Here is a 23,808-nt window from a genome sequence, read left to right as displayed (position 1 = left end):
TCCTTGAATATTGGTTTCATAATAAATTCCTTTAAAATCAACAATAGATGATGCAATCCATCGCATGAGTGAACTCGGTCAAAATGGCATTGAGAGGAATATTTTAAATCACAATTCAATTCATTTAAACAATTAGTTTTTCAGTTACCGTCTGAAAACGATCGGTTACATACACACATATATACATGCACCTGGACATGGCCTAAAAATAGCATATTCGAACGCCTGAGGCCAAAATTAGATATCCTGACACAGAAAAATTGGAAATTTTGAATTTGATGAATACAATGCTTCCATGTGGGAGCAAAAACGAAAAAAGAAAAAATATTGCACAAAAATTGTTCTGAATGATATTTCGAAAAGCTTCATGAGAAATCAGGAAGGCCTTCGGCTGAAGAGGATTCAATACCGAATTATTCCACAGTTTATGTGAAGTAAAAAACACGTGAATTTTAGTGAGACATGAAAGAAAAAAACCTAAGTGGCTGCATCCTTGATACGTGGACACGTCTAGGCTGTTATTCATGTGCGGGTGCGTCGACGTCTCGGTGCAGTGTGTTATGGTAATGGGTCTGTCGCCACCTCGAAGTGACGTGAAGTCTAATTGCTGTATAGAGCATGCAGCTGCCTAGAATTTTTTAAATTGTATGGATTGACACAAACTGAATTTTTCAAAAAATATTGTAATGTTTCAGAAAATCCGAGAATTTTCTCAAATTTTCTGTACAATCGCAGAATGTTCTCAAATTTTCTAGAGAACCGAAAATTTTTATAGAACTTTCTATCAAACCGGAGGATTTTTTCGAATTTTCTAGAAAAGCGGAGAATTTTCTGAAATTTTCTAGAATAATGTAGGATTTTCTAGAATTCCTACAGATGGCACTAGCCGTCACGAGCAACTCTCCGAATGATTCCCAACATGAAATTAAGGATATCTAAGTACTTCGTTCAAGTTAGCAACTGTTTTTCAAGCAAGATTTCACTTTTGTTGAAAATCCCAGCCCAGTTCTTTTTTTGGATTTTCCATTGATAAATTATTTTCTTCGGGAATTTCTTCAATGAACATTGTGAACGCCGAAAAAAACTAGAGAGTATAACAAGCAGAGTCATATGTGATTAAAGGTCGGAGTATACAGGTCTTACGAACGCAATGTGATTTCATAATACATTTCATTTTCATTGAATTTTTTAATTTTTGTGTAATTTTATGTTTTCAAAAATTGTTTTCTCGAAAAAAATGTTCGGGCACTAAACTTGATATTGTGCCTAAAAAATACTCTTGGTCTACTCTGTAAGCTTCGAAGAGAATTCTCCCTGAAAAAATTTCCTGAACTACTTGGATAACCGTAAAAAACATGTCCACGTCAAAACTGAATTCATGCAATCAAAAATTCCCCACGACCGTTAGACAATCATATACGGGACATAACGGTTCGGTCTTAAGTCCACTCCAATTCTTTAACACTATGATGTTCGAGAATAAATCCGAATGTCCATATCACCCAGACTTACTCAAATAACAATAATAATACATAGTGGATGAAGGATTTGGAATGAAGAATAAACCACGAAAGAGAACTTTTGTTCAATCTAAAAAAGAAATCTCCAGACAATTCTATTCCCGTAAAGCAGAAACCAATTTTATTTTATTTGTTACCCTGATCTATTATCTCTCATAGATCCACCAAGGGATTGGCACAGCATGACGCGGATTCTTTTTCCTCATTACTGAATTTTTTTTCTTCACGTTACTGATCTGCTTTACCTCATTATTCTCTGGAATTTCCGCCCTCATCGAGAAAGCTCATCGTTGGATTATCGAGGGTGGGTTGATTTCACCCCCGGGGGCAGGAAAAAAAATCCGAAAAAGATGGAAGGGGAGGTGGAACAAGTTTTGATGAGAGTTCATTCCCCGCCTCTGGTCTTTTTTTGAAAGACATTTGTCGAACATGTAGCCCTCAGCCATCTACATTATGCTCTTTGTTGAGTCTTGTCTCAGTACAATGAATTCTACTTGGTGCGAATCGATTTGTTCAGTCCTTGGGGAGTTCTCAAGACATCTATTTTCTTCTGGCGCTGGAACAACGCAAATCGTTAATTGTGAGTATGGAAGAAATTACAGAGTTAGTTCGGGGAAGACCCCACGGGGTTCTGAATCCAATTGGGAAAGTTCCAAAATGACTTTCTAATAATGTAGTGAAGATTGGATTAGGTGGAATTGAGTGTAACGAGGAGATACTGTGATAACGTTATTTATTCATTTCATGGTTCGTTGGTGATAATTCCATTGGAAATTCCTTTCTAAATTCTAGATGTGCAATGAGTTTAGCGACGAAAATGGAAGAGGACTATCGATTCAGAGTAGGGGAAGGAGAGCAGAGGTGAAAGGAGTAATTGATCATTTGTAACTCTGAATCTTTTGAGTGAAATTTCAAAAAGTCCACAGAAAATAATAATTTTAGTTTCTGCAATCAACTCTGCACATTTGAAAATATTTCCCTTGCAATGCTGCCTCTTTCACGTAATTCGCGATTTCGCGCACGCCAAAACATAAATTATTTATTATAAAAATTTGACACTGACGATAATTTTCATATTAGGCATATAATTGTTGTTTATTTATTTGTATATTCCATGGTTTTTTCCTAGATTTTAATCTTCTCCGTGTTATTTTTGCACTTCTAGATTAATTATTATCAATAATACTACACGGAGAGAAATTTTCTAGAAAAATTCTAGTACGAGTACTGGAAAAAATCACAATCCACCAGCTGTGAAAAATTCTAGTGCTGTTAAGGTAAAATTTCTTGGTATTTCTGGTAAAATTTCTGGGGATTTCTGTGATCACCGATTAATCACAAACTCAATCAGAATGTTTGTATTCAAATTGACTTTCGTTTTCAATTTATTTCAGATTTCAATCTTCAAAATTTAAGTTATGTTTATACTTCTTCAAGTCGAGGACCTTTGCGTTTTTGAACTAACATCTTCGGAAAGAATAATTTTTGTTATTCCCTCGCCTTCGGCTCGGGCTGCAAACTCATATTCGCCAGAAAAGTTTTTTTCGGCCTAATGACGAAATATACTAATTCTGGAAAAATTGAGAATCAATTCAGTATTGATTTCAGAACAGAAATAACTATCATTCAGCCCTACGGGGCCAGCGCACGGCGGTGGTGGGCCGGCTTAGCTTTGGGAAACTAAGTAGCGTTGAGCGTGGTCACTAGAAGGATGGGTGGTGGCGAGGGAACACCTCTGGAAGGGTTCGAATTTTTCGAAAGTTGGAAGAAGCATTGGGAATTAATATGCTGCTGGAAAAGTGAAAATCCGTAAGAAACCGAAAGGTATACGGTAATGGAAAAGTTAAAGTACTATCATTCACGACCGGAAATATATTCTATTTGAAAACCTGTATATTTCTGATTTAAAAACCCAGGAATTCTCATTTTTATACCCCAAAAGTTGTTAATTTCCAACCCGAAATTTCGTAAAATTAGAAAAAATCAGGCTTAATTTGAGCATTACACAATTATACTAGATTCAAATAATAGTCACAGAAGAATGGAGTTTTTTTTCTTTGATTTTCAGGGAAAATTTTTCTAACACAACTAAAAAATTTCACTTCTCTCCAGGATTCTCTGCTCACTAAATTTTAGTGTAATAGAATTCTTAAATTCGCACATTTTACTGCAAACTAGAAATATTTTTTCTGTTTCGACATCATTTTGAAGTGACTTTTTGATGCACTGAAGATGCAGTTGAATCCGGGAGATCTGAATTCCGATTCGTCAGAAAAAACCTTCAAATGATTTTGACTGAAGTGTAAATAATGTAACAACGACGATTCCTACATTATTTTATAATTGCGATGCATTTCTCAATGTCGGATGTTCTCCCATGGGATTATCTCCAATTAAACCGCTTCCACCTCATAACAACCCCACGATCCCAAAAACGTATTTTTTTCATAATTTTGAAAAGATTATAATCACATCGTTCGAAGCATCTTACGATAAGAAACCAGTTTTTGAGACGTATCCGGCTGCCCCTTAATCAGAATCCAGTTTCTGGTATTCATTTCACACTCACGATTTCCTTCTCACCTCTTCATGAATTCATAATTCAAGATTATAAATCAGAATTACTCGGAAATAAGACGAGCAGAAAGGATTGCCCCATATCCAGCGAATAACCCGCCTCAATTTCTCACTTCATTGAAATGAAAAGAACTGTCGAGATCCCAGTCTTTCAATTTCAAACTTCCATTCAATTCTAAAAATTGATTGAAGCCAAGAAAACCCCATAACCATCCAACTCTTAACAAGTTCCTTAATCAAACCACGTTCCACCCCCAGTGCCCCATCATCTTCTCACTTAATCCATCGAATCCACCTCCCTAATCACAAAACTTTCGCCTCTAAAATTCCCGAAGCCCCACAACTCTCCCTCACACACACACATACACATCTCTCCACATTACAGCCAATTCGATATTGGAATTCGATCAAATCCTCCATCGCCCTTATCCCAATGTTTTTTCCATTCTCCCCACGCCGGATCGAATTCTTCCGGCTCAAGTGACATGTCGCCGAGTTTACTAGCCCTCCTATCCCCTCTTTTATAAACAACCCCCCAGTGCTGCAACTTGAGTACCAGCGAAAAGCACATGGGGAGAACTTTACGCAAATGCGTGTGTATAGTGCTGTATCTTCACCCCTGTATAACGCCCGTCAGACGATATTGCCCGTGTATATAGCCACGTTTGTTCGTAAATTCAGGTGCGTCCAGAGGGCGTTTGTACTGAGGGCGAATTTATACTACGACGATAGCACGTGCATTGTATGGCACGTCGCATTTATCTGAAAAAGCATTACAGGAAGAATATATGAGCAGATAAAAGCCTTGTTTAGATGGAAATATCATGGCTGTTCCAAGAAATTCTGATTTAATAATTTTGGGGAAGAAACAGAACGAGAATTTCAACCGTATTGGAGCACAATAGTGAACATTCGGTTGTACAATACCCAGAGAGAAAAGTTAAGGTCAAATTGTCCAGATAATTCTCGCACGTTTTAATGTCCGAAAGGTAATTGTGAAGCGACATATAATTCAATAAAAAATACTTGAAGTGGGGAATATTTTAACCCAGAAAAATGGTTCAGTTGAGTCGAATAAAAATCTTTATTTAATTTTTTTTACTTGCTGCAAGTATGTTGTTGTTGGAAATGAATAAACTTGTTTACTTGTTCCAAAAGAACGGATTTATTGATATCAAATAAACAATTTATTAAAATCAGGTGAATTTATTCATTTCAAATAGGGTTTTCTTATTTTTACATGCAGGAAGTATTTTGTAAACGACATTTCAAATTATGTCCCAAGCATATTTGCGTGTCATGTAGAAAAAGACGGTTTCAGTTCGTCTCGTTCTGCTCTAATAATTATTACTCAACTTCTGACATGGCCTGACCGGTCTATTATTTCTAACATTTTTGTCATTGATATTGAAGTATTAAGCAATTGTATTAATTATGGATTATAACATTATTCATAATTAGTAACCATGAATTTTAATATGAAACTGAAACTAGCGAAAGATTCGACAGCAAAAGATTTGTCTTACGCAAATCTAGGTGTGTACAAATGTTCTTAAGTAATGTACAAACTCTTTCGCACTTAAAAAACATTTGTACAGATGATTATTTTACTCTTCTACACTTAAAATGCCCTAAATTGATTTTTTTTTCTAATTTGAATTTTGACGAATATTCTGCTAGTTTCAGCTTTATAATTTTAATACTATTTTGTCTTGATTAAGATCGATCAACGATATAATTATTTATATTATGACTTGGAAATGAAATCAATATATTTACATTTCGTAATTTTGTATGAACGAAAATCATCGGCATTGATAATCATACTTCCATCATACTTTGGATTTTTAATTAAATAATAATCTCATCTAAAACACGTATTATTTTTCAATTTATTATTAACAATGTTTGTTAACTAATAGTAACAAATATTACAGTTAAACATGAGTGACCAGCTGAGTATTTGTTAATGGTCACTGAATTATTTGGTTGACAGAGAAAAGTTGAGACGAATGCACCATTCGTTGATAGTTAACGAAACGTGAGCTCCTGCGATGAAACCTCCAATTAACTGTAAATAGTGTGCTCCTTCATGGTGCACGCTTCTTTCAAATGGCCTAGCTAATTGTGTATTAACTATTAACAAATGGACGTCGAAACACTCAGCAGAATAGGTTTATTAACTATGAATGAATTCGTTTGTCAGTTGGGAAAACTTTTCTGGAGCTAAATTATTGTATAAAAAAGAAAATATCGGTGTACCCTCATTCCAATTAGTCCAATTCTCTGTACACATGAAAGTACGATTAAACGCATCAGATAAATAACTGGACTCATCAATATTGCAAAAAGACTTGTATGTCTTGCAGCACAGAAACAAAAAGTTCCCAGTTTTTAGAAACTTTTGAGAAATCTCTCAATTTAAGAATTCTGTCGTTCTGACATCTAATGAATAACAAATCCTGGAAATAAGTGACATTTGTAGTTATTTTTAAAAAACTTTCCCAAAAAATGTAAGAAAGAAGACGTAATTCTCAGTATTTCATTCAGTAAAATTTTTTTTTTATTTCAAGAGAATATTGGTTGAAACTCAGAATTTTTATGTCCTCAAATTAGGGAAATTGTCCTTTTTTCGATGAATTTTTCTTATTATAAAATTAATTTACTCTTGCTTTTAAAATCCTTTGTTATTCAAAGTATATCACTTGACATCTGAACTCAATGAATGTTAAGTTAATGTTCAATTATTTCAAAATTTTACTTGCCCCCGGTGGCTTGGCGCAGTGGGTAAGTTCGTTGCCTCACATGCGAAAGGTTCAGAAACTCCTGGACCGATCGGGCTGAAACAGCGCGCCAAAGTTGAGCTCAGTAATAGCCCCAATGAGCCAAAATTTGAGATTTTTATCTACAAATTCCACCGTATTTATGTTGAATTTTCTAAAAATTCATCACCAAAAACCCAAGTTGTCGGATACATACACAGCAAAAACGAATGTCTGAATTTCACACACCTTTTGTGGACATTTTTGAGACACTAAAAAACGTCTGAATAAAATGAAAATTTGTCTAAATTTCAAACATGAATTATGTTATTTGGGCACCTGTTCGTCTGAAATTCAGATACATTGTCATTTTATTCAGACGTTTTTTAGTGTCTGAAAAATGTCTACAAAAGGTGTGTCAAATTCAGATATTCGTTTTTGCTGTGTACACACATACATGACCCTAAAAAATCACTTCTTCTCGTTTCATAACATTGTACCCAATTTGCAATCAAAATTATAAAATCGAAAAATCGGTCAAAAACATGGCTTCCATTCGGGAGCAAAAACAACAAAAATGTTTGCAAATTTGCTCCTTTCCTGAAAGCCGCTAAAAATGCCTCATGAGACAAATGTTATCACCCGTGAGATTTAAGGGGTACCCCTAATTGCCTCGGTAGGTGTGTACGTCCTAATTTAGTTGCGCCAGGGGATGGGTAAAAACGTGCATCAACGCCTCCCCAAGAAGAAAAGAAGATAGGCCAGACGTGAATGTGGAGTAGGAATCCCTCAGAGGCGCCGCCATGACACACGAGCCTTTTGGTGTAAAGATTTTCCCAGTGCAAGGGGGACGAATATCTTCTTAATACTGAAAGCACGAAGAAGAAGCCTCGGTAATTGGCACCGGGGGTAGGTTCATTGCCGTGTGGCTTCAGCACTAGGGTGAAGCTAGGATGGACGACGGCGAACCTTAACGGCCCCTCTCTACTGTTACCCGTTGTGGCATCCCCTCCAACCCCTCCCACTCCACCCCGTTAAAGCACATCCAAGTCTCAGGGACACATCTTATTTACGTTAGTTAGGGTTTGTTGGCGCAGCCACCGTAGGGGCCATTCGCTTTCCGCATCACGTTCTGTCCCTATCTTTGTGGGCTACGCTGGAACATCTACAACTTCAAAACTATTCTCAATGATCGTACTGGTATGTACGGGATAAATAGACTAAAGGGAAAATGAAATATTAGGGGGAGAGAATGAGAATATAAAAAAGTTGGAATTGGAGTTTTCTGAATGAGTGGGGTAAATATGCCTTTTACGACTTTTTTATCCTTCGGAAAACGACTATTTCGCTATTTTGACGTGAAGGATTACAACGTCTTGTAGATGATTGAAGATCAATATTTGATATTATGTTATAGTTTGGGAGGTGTTTATCATCTCGGCCTGAATGTGGTAATCTGTAACTTGTGCAAACTTTGATAAGCCGAAGTTTATGTTGCATGGTTTAGTTAAAATTTATTACGTACCATTTCTACGTACTCGAACTATCTCAAGTTATACTTCTGGATGTTTGATGAAGTTCATGAAATTTGGTTGGAAATGGTTGTTCCAATGTTAGCTCCTTTCTGGTTTAATTTTCTTAGTAATTATTGAAGAAAGTTCAAATCCCTGAATTTGAAATTTCGTCTTAATTTAATCATGGTATCTGCATTGAGAAATTAATCGATAATCTATGTAGGATTGGGGGGATTATGGAATTAATTCAGTGGAGGGAAGTTGAAACGCAAGAATTTCATTCGATTTTGCTATGAAATCGTTTCTTAAATAAACAAAACTTAATATCGAGCAAATAGTTGGTTCTAATGATCATAATACATCATATCACAAAAGGTCTTTTTAGAATCGTAGAGATCGTAAAATGAACTCGTTAATGAATTCAGTAACGAAGCGGTAAACAAGTTTTCTATGAGTTTTCTATGAGTTGAGTAAATATGCTTTTTATGACTTTTTTATCCTTCGGAAAACGACTATTTCGTTATTTTGGCGTGAAGGATTACAACGTCTTGTAGATGATTGAAGATCAATATTTGATATTATGTTATAGTTTGCGAGGTGTTTATCATCTCGGCCTGAATGTGGTAATCCGTAACTTGTGCAAACTTTGATAACCCGAAGTTTATGTTGCATGGTTTAGTTAAAATTTATTACGTACCATTTCTAGGTACTCGAACTATCTCAAGTTATACTTCCGGATATGTTTTATGAAGTTCATGAAATTTGGTTGGAAATGGTTGTTCCCATGTTAGCTCCTTTCTGGTTTAATTTTCTTAGTAATTATTGAAGAAAGTTCAAACCCTTGAATTTGAAATTTCTGTGTGGTATTCGGGGAATTATGGAATTAATTCCGTGGAGGAAACATAAAACGAGGGAATTCCATTTGATTTTACTATGAAATCGTGTCTTAAATAAACAATACTTGAATTCTTTCCATGGTATAATTTTATGAGATTCTCGCAGATCAAATGACTGTGGTACAATAAATTATATTTTTTCCTGTCGACAATTCAAATTCTTCTCGCGATATTTCTAATGGTCATGACAAAAATTTAATTTTTGTGAAAGATCTTAGATTTCCCTCGAGTAAATCTCGTTCTGTAATGTCCAATTATATTGAACGAATAGTTGTTTATAATAACCCTAATATACGGTCACGATAAATGAGATTTGTCCTAAAAACCAATAGTCACTAAAAAAGAAATTTGATCCAAAAGTTATACCTCGTCATATTACCCTCAACTCCCTCCACATTAAAACTCGTGATAAATTGAATAACTCACGATCCCAAAATACCAGAAATTCTAAACGAGACTACCCCATTTCCTACTGCGGTCCACCGCACAAATTAACTTCGACTGACTCAGGTGCAATTAGCAAAGTTGCTGAGTCTGTGGGATTTGCATGTTGCCTCAACCGTATGCTGTATCTTCGTCCCTGAAAAGGAACTAGTGTCGGTTAACATCATGATTCTCAGTTACCTCCGAGGTACTTCCGATATATCTGGATTAATTAACAGATCCAAGTTTTTGCGGACAAGCGGCAGCAACAGATGATGCTGCCTTTTGTCGTAATTTGTTGGTTGGAAGATTCCCACGGAAGAGGATCAACTTGTCCCACGTTTTGCGTTGGCTTTATGATTAGCGTGGATGCTTTTGTGTTTAGACGCTGTAATTGAGGTACAAAAGAATGTTTCGATGATATTCTTTAGTTAAATTGGGACAATTTTTCAATTTAAAGCATTTGGAAAATTAATTTGGAGTCATTCAGATGAATTGTGAATCATCAGATGATCATTCACGTTCTTTGTGAGACTAATTAGGCAGATTTCATTGTCCAATGGTGGTTTTTTCAATTTAACTGTTCAACTTTTGAAGATTTTTACTAACATCAATGATACAATAAAGCAGCAGAGAAGACATTGCTAACTTACGGCTATTTTACATGATTCCAGCACTCGGGCTTTTACTCATATATAGAGTAAAAACAAATGAAAAACTCCAATTCGTTCAGTTGGTGAGGCGCATTAATTTCGGCCAGTACACTGAGAAAACAATGTTTTTTGACAAGTACATCCTCACTTGTATCACGAAACTCATAGCTCGGTAATTGACAAGAAGAAAATATCTTGCACTGAGGAAGAAAAAACTATCGTCAATAGAATTGGTACTTGTCCCAAAGACGAGAATAACTTGTTTATGATAAGCAAGTGATTTATCAAAACAAGTTTAGTTGAATCAATTTATTCAATAGTTCTCAAGTCTCAAATCCTAAATATTTTAATGCAAAAGCCACTTGACGAAAGGTTTCATCTCTCAGTGTGAGATAATTTCATCTTGTCAATTTTCAAGCCTTGATTTGCAAAATTATTTGTTAAGGGGAGGATATGATCGTTGATGAATTCAATGTGGGAGATGTTATGGAGATAAGTGATTAGAGTACTGTAGCAGACATTATTTACTACTCTTAAAAATTTATTTTGAGTGACTTGAAGTTTGACTAGATGCACCAGTGCTTTGTATAATTTCAAACGTATTTGTTTTGAGAGAGCTTTCCCTTTGAATAGATAGCACAGACGACCCATTGCGCCTTTGGCTTTCTAATTTACTTTGTCAATATGGTCTTTCCACATTAATTTACAAAAATGTGGAACGCCTCACGATTTTGCGTGTCATCTTTGCGCAGGGGTCATGCTAATCTTCTCTGTGTCATTCCGATTTGAATAAATGTAGCAAGTTTCTTTCAATATTTACTTGATGTTACAAAAATACTTGATGACCTTTACATAAAATTCACAAAAATACTTCCTACTGTTTTTATAATTCCGTTGCATCAATTACGCACTTCGCAATGACAAAATTAATCGACTTAATTGCTATTTCCTGTTGACTCTCGTCACCCATCCTATCTCTCCATTTGCTGACGTTGACAGGCCCCTGCACTCTCCCTACACAGTTTACCCGCAATGTTTGGTCTAGTCTCATCTCACTGTAGTTTCCACGTCATGTCATGACGGTTGATCTCGAGAATGACCAAACCCTCGGGCTCCTTCTGCTTTTCAATCCTGTGTTTCGTCATACATAGGGAAGAGCCGAGTACACTGACAGCGAGACATAGCACGTAGCTAATTAATTAATTAATATGAATAGAGAGAAACTTTTGATGATTAGACGGATTTTTATTTAACGATACTCGTTACTAATAATGAATTCTTTGTTTTTTCTGATTACAGCATTAACGAATGGACAGTTTTTGGAAATTTTACCACCTGGTGATCCTCAGTCGAGGCCAACAGGGAGTAGGCTTATGCTAACGTGTAAACAGACTGGCGCTGATCCTAATCTCGTTACAAATCTTCAGTGGTTGGATCCGAACAATAGGGCTATCGAATCTCGGAGGTAAAAATTAAGCAATTCTCTTTCTGCAATAAATGAAGATTGATATAAAACAAATATTGAAACAATTTCTGCTGCAGCAGTGGAAAGTACACCCTGAGAACTGACTCATTTGAATTAAATAAACTCTATTTGAATCAAATAAATAGGTTCCCTCCAACAGTTCGTAATAAAACTTTCGTCCAAACTTAAACTTCATTTTTATTCGCGATTTTATTTCCTCAATCAAAATTAAAAGTTTGTCAGTAGGAAATGGAATTATTGTTCAGACGATCAAGAGAACAAACTTATTATCATGAATGATTTGGTTGATTTCAGTGGAGGATTTGTTTGGAATTGATAAACAATTAATTTCATTTAATTGACACATTTTCCTTGAAACTACTATGCATGCCTATTAATTTCCAATAAAAATATTATTGAAATGAACAGGAAAATGTAAAATTAATCATTTTATTTGATTCAAGCCCGTAATTTCTCTGGGTTAACAAAGGGAAATAACGATGAGATATTTGATTTTTTTCCATTTTCAAGTGGAAAATAATCTTTCAAATGCGATGGAATTTTCGACATTCCACTCAGCCGATACTGAGTTATTAATTTTTGAACAGATGCTCGTTTTCAATGAGTTCTGATTGAGCTATTCCACAATTTTGTATGGAAATGGATTTGTCCCATAATTTCATTCCTGATCAATTAATGTACCTTCATATTCACAAATCACAAACGATAACACGAAGTTTCAATATTTCGTTCTGCTATTTTTTTCACATGAGCACAGGACGATGAATGATAATCCACAATTATACTAAACAAAGAAATTCAAAACAGCACAAATACTCAGCACATGATTGTTAACATGTTTTTTCTCCACTTTCTTGTTTTTTGCACACAGTCTCAGTGTCGTGGCGATCGAGAGGCGAGTATGACAAAAGAGAACAATGAGCGCACTGAATAGAGACTAACATCAATCAATATATCGTAGTGTTTTTTTTTCATTTCTCTTTTTAACGCGTTTTTCTGGAGTGGAGGGTGATAAATCAATGAATCTGTCTAGTTTTTTAAAAATATTTTTGTGAAATATCGCTTCTTCCTTTGGGATATTTGTCAAAAATATTTGATTGTGAAACGAAAAATTCAGTGCATTTATTTATTGCTCACCTCTAAATAGATTTTTATGAATATTGCTATGCCGCCCGATATACTGTGCATTTGAGTCTTGAAGAAATATCAAGAATATGTCGCAAATTTTGTTATTTGATTCTAATATAGTGAAATGGTAAACAGAGGTGAGTCTAAGGATTTCATACAGATTGTTCCACAAATATCGGAGAAACTTGAGGCTACCCTCGAGGAAAAACTTGTTTTCAGATTTCTTCCTCAATAATAATCGCAAATATCTGAAAAAACTACCATATTTCAACAGAAATACCGACTCTGTAGGACGTTTCTTCTGAACTCATTAGTTTTTCCAATATTTTCTGAATAGTTTCAGTATGAAATTATTGAGTTACAGCATATTACGATATAAGTGAAAAATAGTATATTTTGATAGGGGAGCTTAAGGTAAAACGGTCCGGGAGGGCAAAACGGACCACTGGCAGAAAATTAGTAATTTTTGTTTTTTCTTCTTTCCTTCAAATCAGTAACACTGAATGTGTTGATTTAAAACTGTGTTTCTTGGATCATAACCGTCACAGGGGTTTTATAGACAAGAAGTGTCGTTGAACCGCTATTTGATCACATTTGCTAATCACCTCAAGCCACAAATGACTTAGAATTTGCTCCATTTGGAAGCAAAAACAAATATTATCAATTTTCTATCAATGGTCCGTTTTGCCCTAGGGTTCCGTCTTGCTCTGCGGTCCGTTTTGTCCTACCCTCCCCTACGAATGCGTGATAGTATAATTGTGTTACAAGTGCGTAAAGAATCACTTTTTCGCCTGCATGCGTAACACCTCCTATTTTTTGTAATACCTGCCAAGTTCACTGTTCGGAACGGTAGTGGGGGTAAAGTGGTTGCTTTTGTGCATGAAGTGCGTAAAGTTTTGCTTTAAAATTCACTTTGCGCACGACCTCTGAATTTTACGTACTTCGTGCCCAAAAACACCTACTTTACCCCCACTACCGTTCCGAACATGAATTTGGCAAGTATCACAAAAAAATAGTTGTAGACGAGTGTGAGGGTAATCTCACACGCCAGGAAGTACAGTTTTTTATACCGACACCTTAATAACAGACAAGCGTATCTACGTAGGGAACTCATGGTTCTCCTCGCTTGTCTGTTATTAAGGGTGCCAAGTGAATTTGGCGATGACCTTGAAAATTGACATTCACCAACAAAGTTATAATTTTTTTAATTAATAGTATTAGACAGATGGTGAACATCGGTGACAATTTTAAAATTTTAGAACTTATGGATATCGAGAAATTAAATAAACAAAATCAGTCTTATACACGGCCTCTTATGGAGTTTTGATTAAATTGAACGTTTCAACCCCCTAGGAACTCAAGAAAAATTTGAAAAAATTTGAAGATATGGGGAATGATGTGTTGAATGTGATGACGACAAAAAACAATTGGGTACCGGGGTGAATAAGAGAGATATTTCAACCCGCCGTACCCATTTGATCCCATGCTTTCTCGAGGTTCGTCACGCGAAATAGAGGATTTTCCGCATTTATTTTCTCGATGTCTAGTTTCGTTTGTGGGTTTGAAATTTCGTTGGATGGATGAACACATTTCTCCAATGGGGGAGGGAAAGAAAAAAATGTTTTTGAATCTTTTTTCAAATTCACTTGGCACCCTTAAGGCGTCGATATATATCGTACGATATTTTATGATACTGGTGAGAAAACGGCGGTTCTTTGCGCGCGAAGTGTGAAAGAAGTACCCTTTTTTCACTTGTATCATAAAAGAATCATGTGCAGTCGTTTATATTCACAAGAAAAGATGCTGAAAGCATGTAGAGGAGAGTCGGGCAAAATGGAACGTTTCGTGATTTTCTCTAGTTGTCAATATTTTCACTTATAAATTAAGATATTGACAATTGGGAAAGATCTCAACACGTCCTATTTTGCCCGATCCTCCCCTAAAAGTAGATTTTTTATAGCCCAATACATTTTCAATTGAAAAGATGTTTGGAAAATCGTCTGTGTATCGATGTTAGACTGATCGTCTTTTACCACTTCACTACTTACTTTATCGCTTAGATTATAATTTGCTCGTCAAGACCGCTGCTAAACACACTCCTCAACCTCTCTTATTTTAAGTTATTCAATTCAATGGAAAAGTTGTAAAATGAAAGGATCTCGCTGATGAGAAATCTCAGGAAAAACTGTTGAGAGATCTATTCGATCCGAGTACCCATCGTTTTTGGAGATGACAGAAGTTTTTAGATTTCAGACTTTTTCGAGAAAACCTTCCTAGAATAAGTGAAAATTTGCCTCATCTCCAGGACTTATTGTTCGCTAGATCGTACAATAGAGTTCTAAAAATCAGAGATTCTTACTGAAAACTAGTAACATTTTTCTCTGGCATTTTTTTCCCTGGAATCTTCTCAAATTGGCTTCATTACCATTAATTCATTTCACAACTCAACTACTGAATTCCGATTTCCAACCAACAATTTCTATTTTTTCAGCTTTTCAAATTAAATTCCTTAGTTGTTTCCGAGTGGTAGTCTAGTGTATTCTCATTTCCTCACTCATATTCCCCCTAGTACATCATCATTCACCGAAAAAACTTCACCACAAAAACCGCACATTTACTCACTCACATTAGGATACATTTCTCTCTGGAAAAGTAAATTAAAAAACTACGAAAAGACAAAAGCATTCTCTCTCTTTCGCCGCATAAATTACCGAGTCCTTTCACGTTTCCAACGGCGTCATTTCACCAGTGAGTACTCACGTAAAAAAAAAGAGAAAGGGACGATTCGAGTTCTAACTATTTTCTCATTCACACCCAACCCATCAAATATCCAATTGCCATTCTAGACAAGTGCGAACAAAAGACGTCTGCAAATGTTTCTTTCATTTTTTTTTTTGTGAAAGAAAAATTCCCATTCACGTCTCATCGAATCGTCTCGAGAACTTTATCTGAAATCACATCACGCCTCATCATTCTCTCGTGGGATTGTGTCTGCATCTACGTTCTGTCATCGTTCATCTCATTATCTTTTCTTCTTATTTGTAGAATGATGACATTAAATCACTAATCATGTGTCTTGTCGTTGGTGCGAATTAATTAATAGTAATTTAGTAAAAGGAGATTCTTTTGTGGAAAGAAAAGAAAGGCTCTTCTCACTTAATCCATTGATTTCAGCGAAATTTGTATAATAAGCGGTATGAAACCGTTCATTTTGGAGATATTTTCAGAACGAATTCCCAAGGTGTTTTGCAAATATCTGTAACATTACTGGATCCAGAGGCAGAGGTCTAACAACTTTTTTATAAAAAATTTCATGGACTATAAAAAAGGCAGTTAAATTTTTTCACTAAACCCAAAGTTTTAAGAATATTTTTTAGATAATTTGTTATAATAACTTGAAAAAAAAATCCATTGTGGGAAAAAGTTGAATGAACTTTATTCATCAGACTCAAAAGAGTCCACACGCTGTCAGGAAAAAGTATTAAATTCATGTGAACAGCTGAAACTTGCATATTTCATGTTTTTCGATGCGCTGAAGCGAAATCCGTACACGGAGAGAAATTTTTGATAAAAATTATCCTACCGTTCTACAAAAGTGTATCATGAGTCATCGTTTCCTTATTTCTATCCCGAAATTTAGTAAACATTAGTATATGATGATCAAATTTTATTCAATGTTAGAGAAATTTTATCCTGATAAAAATAAAAATTACGGTACCGGTAGAGTAAAAATTACTGTACTGGTAGGGTAAAATTTACCAACCGTTCTCGAATTTTTGTTGTTATCTACATAAAAATTATTGGACTGGAAGGGTAAAATTTATGATACGTCAGGATAAAATTTCTCTAACGTAGAATAAAATTTGATCATCATGTATTAATTTTTACTACATTTCGGGATAGAAATGAGGAAACGATGACTCATGATACACTTTTGTAGAACTGTAGGATAATTTTTATCAAAAATTTCTCTCCGTGTACACTGTTAAAAAAAATTTCGTCTGAATTTTCTGTACTTTTTTACTTATATGTATACTTTTACATTACATATTATTTTTATACGTAATCGAAGTTGTTTTGGGGCGTTCTGATCAAATTCGCGGACTTTCGAGAAGAAAAAATAAAAAATACAACAGAGCCAGGACGAATTCCAACTTGTATGACAGTTCACAATACTTGTTTTGATGATAATCAATAATTATAAGAGTTCCTGAAAAAAGGGAAGAAAAATAAACGGTGACATATTTTTAATTTTGCCCGGTGGCTTGGCGCACTGGGTAAGTTCGTTGCCTCCCATGCGAAAAGTTCCGCGTTTAAAACCCGCCGGTTAGAATGGTGAGATCTTACCTTTTAATGTTTTGATCATCATCGCAGCATACCCCACCCGGGTCGAAGCGATGTAAAATAACGATAAAAAAAAATAATAATTTTTATTCAAGTTTTCCACATTACATTTTTGATAATTTGGTATTATGAGCACTTAGGAATTGAAAAAAAAATACACAAAATCTTCTTATAGATGGTAGAAAATGGAGAATTTGGAATCGTCATAAACAAAAATCGGCTGAATAGACCCCGAGTTATTGAAAAAAACCTAAAAAATAGAGAAAAAATCGAATCTTCGAAATGGGCAGTCAAAAAAAATCTGAAAAAATTGAGAGATCGTTTTTCTAGCCCCCCAATCGTATGAACAATCGAGATCAATTTCCAAAAGGGTGAGGATCAGCCGTTAATTCATTTCGAGGCCTACCTCGAATTTTTGTGATATTATGTCGATTTTTCTCTTGGTGTATTTTCATATCTGACATTTTCCATCAAATGCTTCTAGTATAATAGAAGCTTCGTATAAGATACCTCTCTATAAGATACCGAGCGCTCGAGGCCTACCCCCCACTCTCGGCACTTTTATCGCCTCCTGAATGTTTATGGTCCGTGGGCTTCTTATAAGATACCTATGGCCCCGGTCATTTTTCAACGGGNGAAAAGGAAACGCGGACGATACAAATTCAAAACATTAAACACATAAATTGATTAGTTATCGATATTCATTCAGTAAAAATGAAAATTTCATTGAGNCGGCCAAACGGGAGGGACGGACGAAGTGATCATGAGGGTCTAATGACCTTAAGGGGGGGGGGGTCACACCACTTTTTTCAAGTAATGGAAATATACATTGATTTTTTTTCACTCTTCCCATCGAAAAATCGTAATTTTTCGTCTGTGATTATTCTTGAGTCCACCAACAATCCCCTAGCATCAGCTGCCATTCTATCACGCGGGGTTATGTTTAGAGAGAAAAAAGGAAGAACCGACGTCGGTGGCCGAGTGGATTAGACGCAAGTCTAGTGTGCGAAACGTTGTGAGTTCGATTCCCCGTGGAACCAAATTTTTCAACGGAAGGCTCCGGCGAGCGGGAGGTTGCTAATAGAGGAACCGCCTTACCGGCATGGGTTTTCTGTGGTTTCCCCATGCTACTTCTATGTTCTATAGAAGTACGAATCCGGTATAGTGTAGAATCCACAGCCGCATGCATAAGGTTGGATAGAGTGCCGAATGGGACCCGAAAAAGGGACTCCGAGGCCGTAAAAAAAAAAAAAAAGAGAAAAGGAAACGCGGACGATACAAATTCAAAACATTAAACACATAAATTGATTAGTTATCGATATTCATTCAGTAAAAATGAAAATTTCATTGAGTTCGGGCGCAACGAGCAAGGTATCTTATTTGAAACCCGCTGATCCCTATTTTTCTCCTCTCTATGGGCGCGCGTAGTGGGGGCACAGGGGTTCCCGGAATTCCACTCTCCTACTGTCTAAGGTATTTTATACGAAGCCCCTACTGAACCTCATGTAAGTTTCAACTGTTCACATGAATTTTATACACTGATAGAACGGATTAGTTATTGTTAACAAATGGATTTTGGTTGGAGGTTAGGGTCTATTCGGTCTCCCCAAATGTTCATTCGTTAATAGCTAACGAATGTATGTTTGAGAAGCCTTGTTTGATTTGACTTTCGACATTCAAGTGAACCATTCTTTAATAGTTAACGAATCTCGTTTGGAATAAATGAATCGGTCTATCAGTGTACCTTTTGCTGTCGGCGTATCGACTAATAGTGTCCTCGATATTCACCGCATTATATGCACAGAATGTTTGAATCTCCTTTTACCAATTCACTACAGAATTGATCTATTAAAATGCATTAATTCAACCGTGAAGCTTGTTAGTATTAATGTCATAAACTGTAATATTTCTAACAGCACGTTCCAATCAAAAACGGGTTCACCCACACCTGGTTTGTACACCGAGCTGCATCAGGACGCGAGTTTGTCACTCGTGTTCAATCCACTGAGGGATGAACAAGCTGGAACGTACACCTGCTCGGCGAATTACGCTAATGAACCGTTCAATAAGTCGGTTCAGGTTGATGCTATTGGTACGTATGATTATTCCAATGTGATTACTAGTGTTTCCCTCGTCATCAGTCTAGCGATTGAAAACAATAATCACCTGGTGGCACCACTAGAAAAAACAAGAGTATATTGTGCATCAAGGACGGAAAGTCATGTTTTCCCGCCCAAGGTGCACATGCTATTTTTTAAAACGCCTGCAAAGGAAAGTTCGTATTTTGCTCTTTGATGAGCGGGAGGAAAGTACGAACTTTCCGTGCAGGCGTGTGAATAGTATATTTCTAACCTAGGGAGGGAAAATAAAGGATCCTCAGCCGCCAGTGTAATTACCAGCCGAGCCGAAGGCGAGGTTGGTAAGCACGCGGCTGAGGGTCCTTTATTTTACTTCCCGTGGTTAGAACGCGATTTTCCGTCTCGGCGTAGGCGCAAAGTCAGAGTTCCCTCCCGCGAAGCGGGAGGGAAATGTAACTTTGCGCCCGCCGGGACGGAAAAAATATTTTACTGAGAAAAAAATTATTAGGGACTTTTTAGTTGCATATTTTTTAAATTTGTAATTCAATCCATTGTACTTTTCATTTCATTGGGAATCTGCGGTGAAAAATATGAATTCGGGGATTTTCAGCAATTTATACATGTGATTCTGTTTTAATAATGATTCGTTAGTGGAGGGTGCAAAAATGAACTTAAAAAATGATGAACCCGTCGTTGTTCGAATGGATTTACGAAACGAAGAGGTTTCGAGAAATGAGTTGAACTTTTTCCTTTGATAATTATCTTGCACCCAAATAAGGCATTTCGGCATTCTTCCGTAGAAATTATTTAACAACTTTTAAAAATTTTGAAATTAATTTTCTAGGGATTATAATAACATTCAAGAATACATTCTCCTGAATTTTTCGGTATTCTATTAATTATCATACAATAATTGAACTGAAATTTACACTTCCAATGGATTTCTTCATCAAATTATGAATTTGAAATGACGAAATTCCTAGAAACTTCAGTGAAACAGAAGCTTGATAAAAATGTCCAAAAAATTCACCGGAAATTTCAGTCAAAAATTTTTGGTAGTACGCAAAAACATAATCTCCCCAATTTTTTCTCTCAGACGCTCTAAAATGGCTGGACGCCCCCGAGCACCAATTCGCGATCCTCAACGAGGAAGCCCTGATAAAATGTAAAGTGACAGCCCGTCCGGCGCCCACCGTAACCTGGCTGAAAGACGACCAACCGATCTTCACGAACGACCACTACATCGTGGAAACTCACGCCCTCAAAATCACCAACGTCCAAATGGAGGACCAAGGTGTCTACACATGTCAAGCCGCAGTGGTTCGCTCCGGAGAATTCGACGAACGCAAGATATCCGTAGAGGTTCACGAAAAACCCAAGATCGAAGAACGGCAATCGCAAGTGGAGATTGTGGAAGGCAAGACAGAGACAATAGCCTGCAAGGCTCGAGGCATTCCACCCCCTCGTTATTCATGGGTGAAATCCCTGACCAAAGAAAACCTGACAACAGTAGATCGCTTCAGAGTGGACTCGGAGGAAGGAATTTTGACCATCAACAATGTGAATCGCGAGGATTCTGGGGAGTACCAGTGTATCGCTGAGAATGCAGCTGGAATTGCGAGCTTAGATATTCGAGTAGATGTGATGTCGAAGCCGAAGATCATGGAATTCTTGAACAGAACGATGCCAGTGGGCAAACAGGTGGAGATCACGTGCAAAGCATTTGGTCGTCCTCCACCGGAGGTCACGTTCAGAAAGCACACGACTGTGAAGCCTTTCGTCAAGGGTCTACAGCCTGAAGACGACAGAATCCAGCTGCAAGCCATGTACGATAATCAGAGAGGAGAAACTGTTGCCAGCTTGACCATTCAGAATATATTGAGAAAGGACGATGGATTGTACGAGTGCATCGCAACAAACAAAGTCGCAACTGCGTATAAGAATGGACACTTGACTGTTGAGTTCCCCCCGTCCTTCGAGTCCATGGAAAATCAGACGATGTGGTCGTGGGAACAGAGGCCTGTCAATCTAACTTGCATTGCTGAAAGCATCCCCAATGCCACGATCAGGTGGATGTTGAATGATAGAGAAATCGAGAGGTTGGACATTGGTAACTCGTTTAGGATCACTGGGAATGGACCTATCAGCACACTCACTGTGACGCCGAATGACATAAGGTTCTATGGAGATTATAAGTGCGTGGCCAGCAATATTCATGGGAAACGGGAGAAGCTTATTGTGCTGAGGGAGGCTGGCAGACCTGGAACTGTTCTCGAGTCCAGGATGGCGGAGTTGACTGCAACCACTATTTCGTTTAGTATTCTTCTACCACCCACTGAACCTGAACTGCCGCTACAGACTATTACGGTTCAGTATAAGGAAGTCAATCAGAACTGGCCGGAGGCGAAGAATAGGACTTGGTCGATAAGTAAGTTTTAGTTTAATATTTTGAAATTTTTTATTTTAGGATTTATGATGTTGTATTGCGCCTTCTTTCGTATTAGAACTGTGCGCCCGCTTTCGCGCGCGCTTATCTATTCGTTGTGAAAATGAAGAAATCGCATTTATTAAACTTCATATACTCATAGACGTTTTATAAATATTGATAATGACTTAAAGAAAATTCAGAGAATGAAACATCAATGAATAATTTTTAATCTTCAGTTAATTCTTTTTTTTTACTTTTTAAAATAATCTGATTAAAATCTGTAAGTGTTGAAAAATGAAGGGAGGGTTATGAATTGATTTCGTAGAAAACTGAAAAAATTTCTTGAATTCTTCGAAAAATTTCACAATTTTCCAGATAACCGTAGATCTTCAAAGATTTTTCTCGAATTATTTGGGAAACCGAAGAATTTTTATGAATTTTGTAGTTTAGAATTTATGTATGAAAATCTGAGAAGCAAGAATTGATCACTTTTGCGCATGATAAATATGGAAAAATTAAAATTTGGGAAGTGAACAATAAATTGTGAATTGAAAATTTTTATAATCAATTCATTAATTTATTCAAAAATTTATAATTTATAATTATTTATTCAAAAATTTATAATCAAATTTATGATCAACAATTAGGCAATTTAGAGATGTGTTTTGATATAAAAATAAACTTCACACATGCAAAAATGAAAAATATGATGCAAAACAAATTTTTGGCATTTGAAAAATTGGAAAATACCGGGGATTTTGGTTCAGCGACTACTTCACGTGACTCATTGACCAATCAGAATTGCGGATTAGCGGTCAGGCAGTTTAAATTTTTTTTAGGTGGATACGTCAATGGTTTCAATATCGGGGGTCATTTTGGGAAACGGTCCTTATGTGCAGCGCCATCTATCGGAATTCTAGAAAATTCTAGACATTTCGAGGTAATTCGAGAAGTTTCTTGAAATTTCGAAAAAATTCAAGGAGTTTCCAGAAAATTCGAGAAAGAAGGAAAGACCATGGACATATCCACGTACAATTACATCTGTATCGAAGATAACGCCGCCTGCAATTTTAATTTTTCAATTAAATAGCATGAGGAAAATTTTACAAAATCACTCGTAAAAAATACTTCAATATCCTCAAAGCAAAATTACAGTAATTTTTTACTTCAACCAGATGGCAAAATTATAATAAAAGAAAAATCTTATTTGTTGCTGCAGTGGAAGTGAATTTCTAATTCGTTTCATAAAATATTTACATGCAGGCGAGACATTCGGGTCATGAAAATGCACTGCGTGCTATTAATTATTTCCCACTGTTAAACAAAAAAAATTACGGAGAAGAAGTTTCCCTGTACTTTCAATCTAATTAATTAATTTCACTCCATGTACCATTCTCTAGTTCACTTTAGCTTAGTGTGAAGTTAAATTACAGCCTTTGAATTACGTCGCGCTGAAAATGAAGTTTACCGCGAAATTCATTGAAATTTCCTCTCATTAATTATGATTTTAATTCAGACTCCATAACTTCGGATCGTCGAGTTTGCATTCAGTAGTTTTCACTAATTTTCATCTCGGTGTGGATTACAACACAATTGTAGAGATTCTGTCATTTCTTGTCTTTTGGAGAAGCCCAACTCGGTGCATCTCTCTATAGTCGTGATTCACAATCAAACCCACACTATGCAATGGAGTTCTCTCAAGAATGCGACTCAACTCAGCAACAAGAGAAGTTTCTCTCAACGTCAATTCGAATTTAATAATTGAAACTCAATTAAACAGTTCCAACTTATAATTTCTCTTGATTCTTATTTCAAAATAAAATGACACTTGACTGACGGCCCTCGGACGAACTTGCAGGCTGCAGCGCATTTCATTAAAAATAAAACATAAAAGTAAATGCAATGGGACTATTTTTAGAGCATCCTAATTCTATTATTTGTATACTACTAGATTAGTCTACGCGCTTTGCGCGCGTATGTCCAACTCCATTGGGATTAA

The 23,808-nt window shown here is 36.3% G+C and overlaps 1 protein-coding gene and 1 non-coding gene across 3 annotated transcripts in view; one reads left to right on the top strand and one right to left on the bottom strand.

Moving 5' to 3' along the window:
* LOC107039496 (fasciclin-2) overlaps positions 1-23,808 on the top strand; it is a 148,222-nt gene that overhangs the window by 104,826 nt on the left and 19,588 nt on the right. For both annotated transcript variants that reach the window (XM_015259131.2, XM_015259132.2), the window contains exons 3-5: positions 11,645-11,810; positions 19,220-19,395; positions 20,478-21,809. In XM_015259131.2, coding sequence (XP_015114617.1) covers positions 11,645-11,810; positions 19,220-19,395; positions 20,478-21,809 — 1,674 coding nt within the window. The remainder of the gene's footprint in view (positions 1-11,644; positions 11,811-19,219; positions 19,396-20,477; positions 21,810-23,808) is intronic.
* LOC114841289 lies at positions 11,053-11,165 on the bottom strand. The gene has a single exon (XR_003783085.1). It is a non-coding gene; the product is annotated as a U6 spliceosomal RNA (small nuclear RNA).

Source organism: Diachasma alloeum, unplaced genomic scaffold, assembly GCF_001412515.2.
Source record: "Diachasma alloeum isolate Michigan unplaced genomic scaffold, Dall2.0 Dall_scaffold_00300, whole genome shotgun sequence".
NCBI lineage: Eukaryota > Metazoa > Arthropoda > Insecta > Hymenoptera > Braconidae > Diachasma > Diachasma alloeum.
The sequence above is the reverse complement of the archived record's forward strand: the minus strand, read 5'-3'. Positions and strand labels throughout refer to the sequence as shown.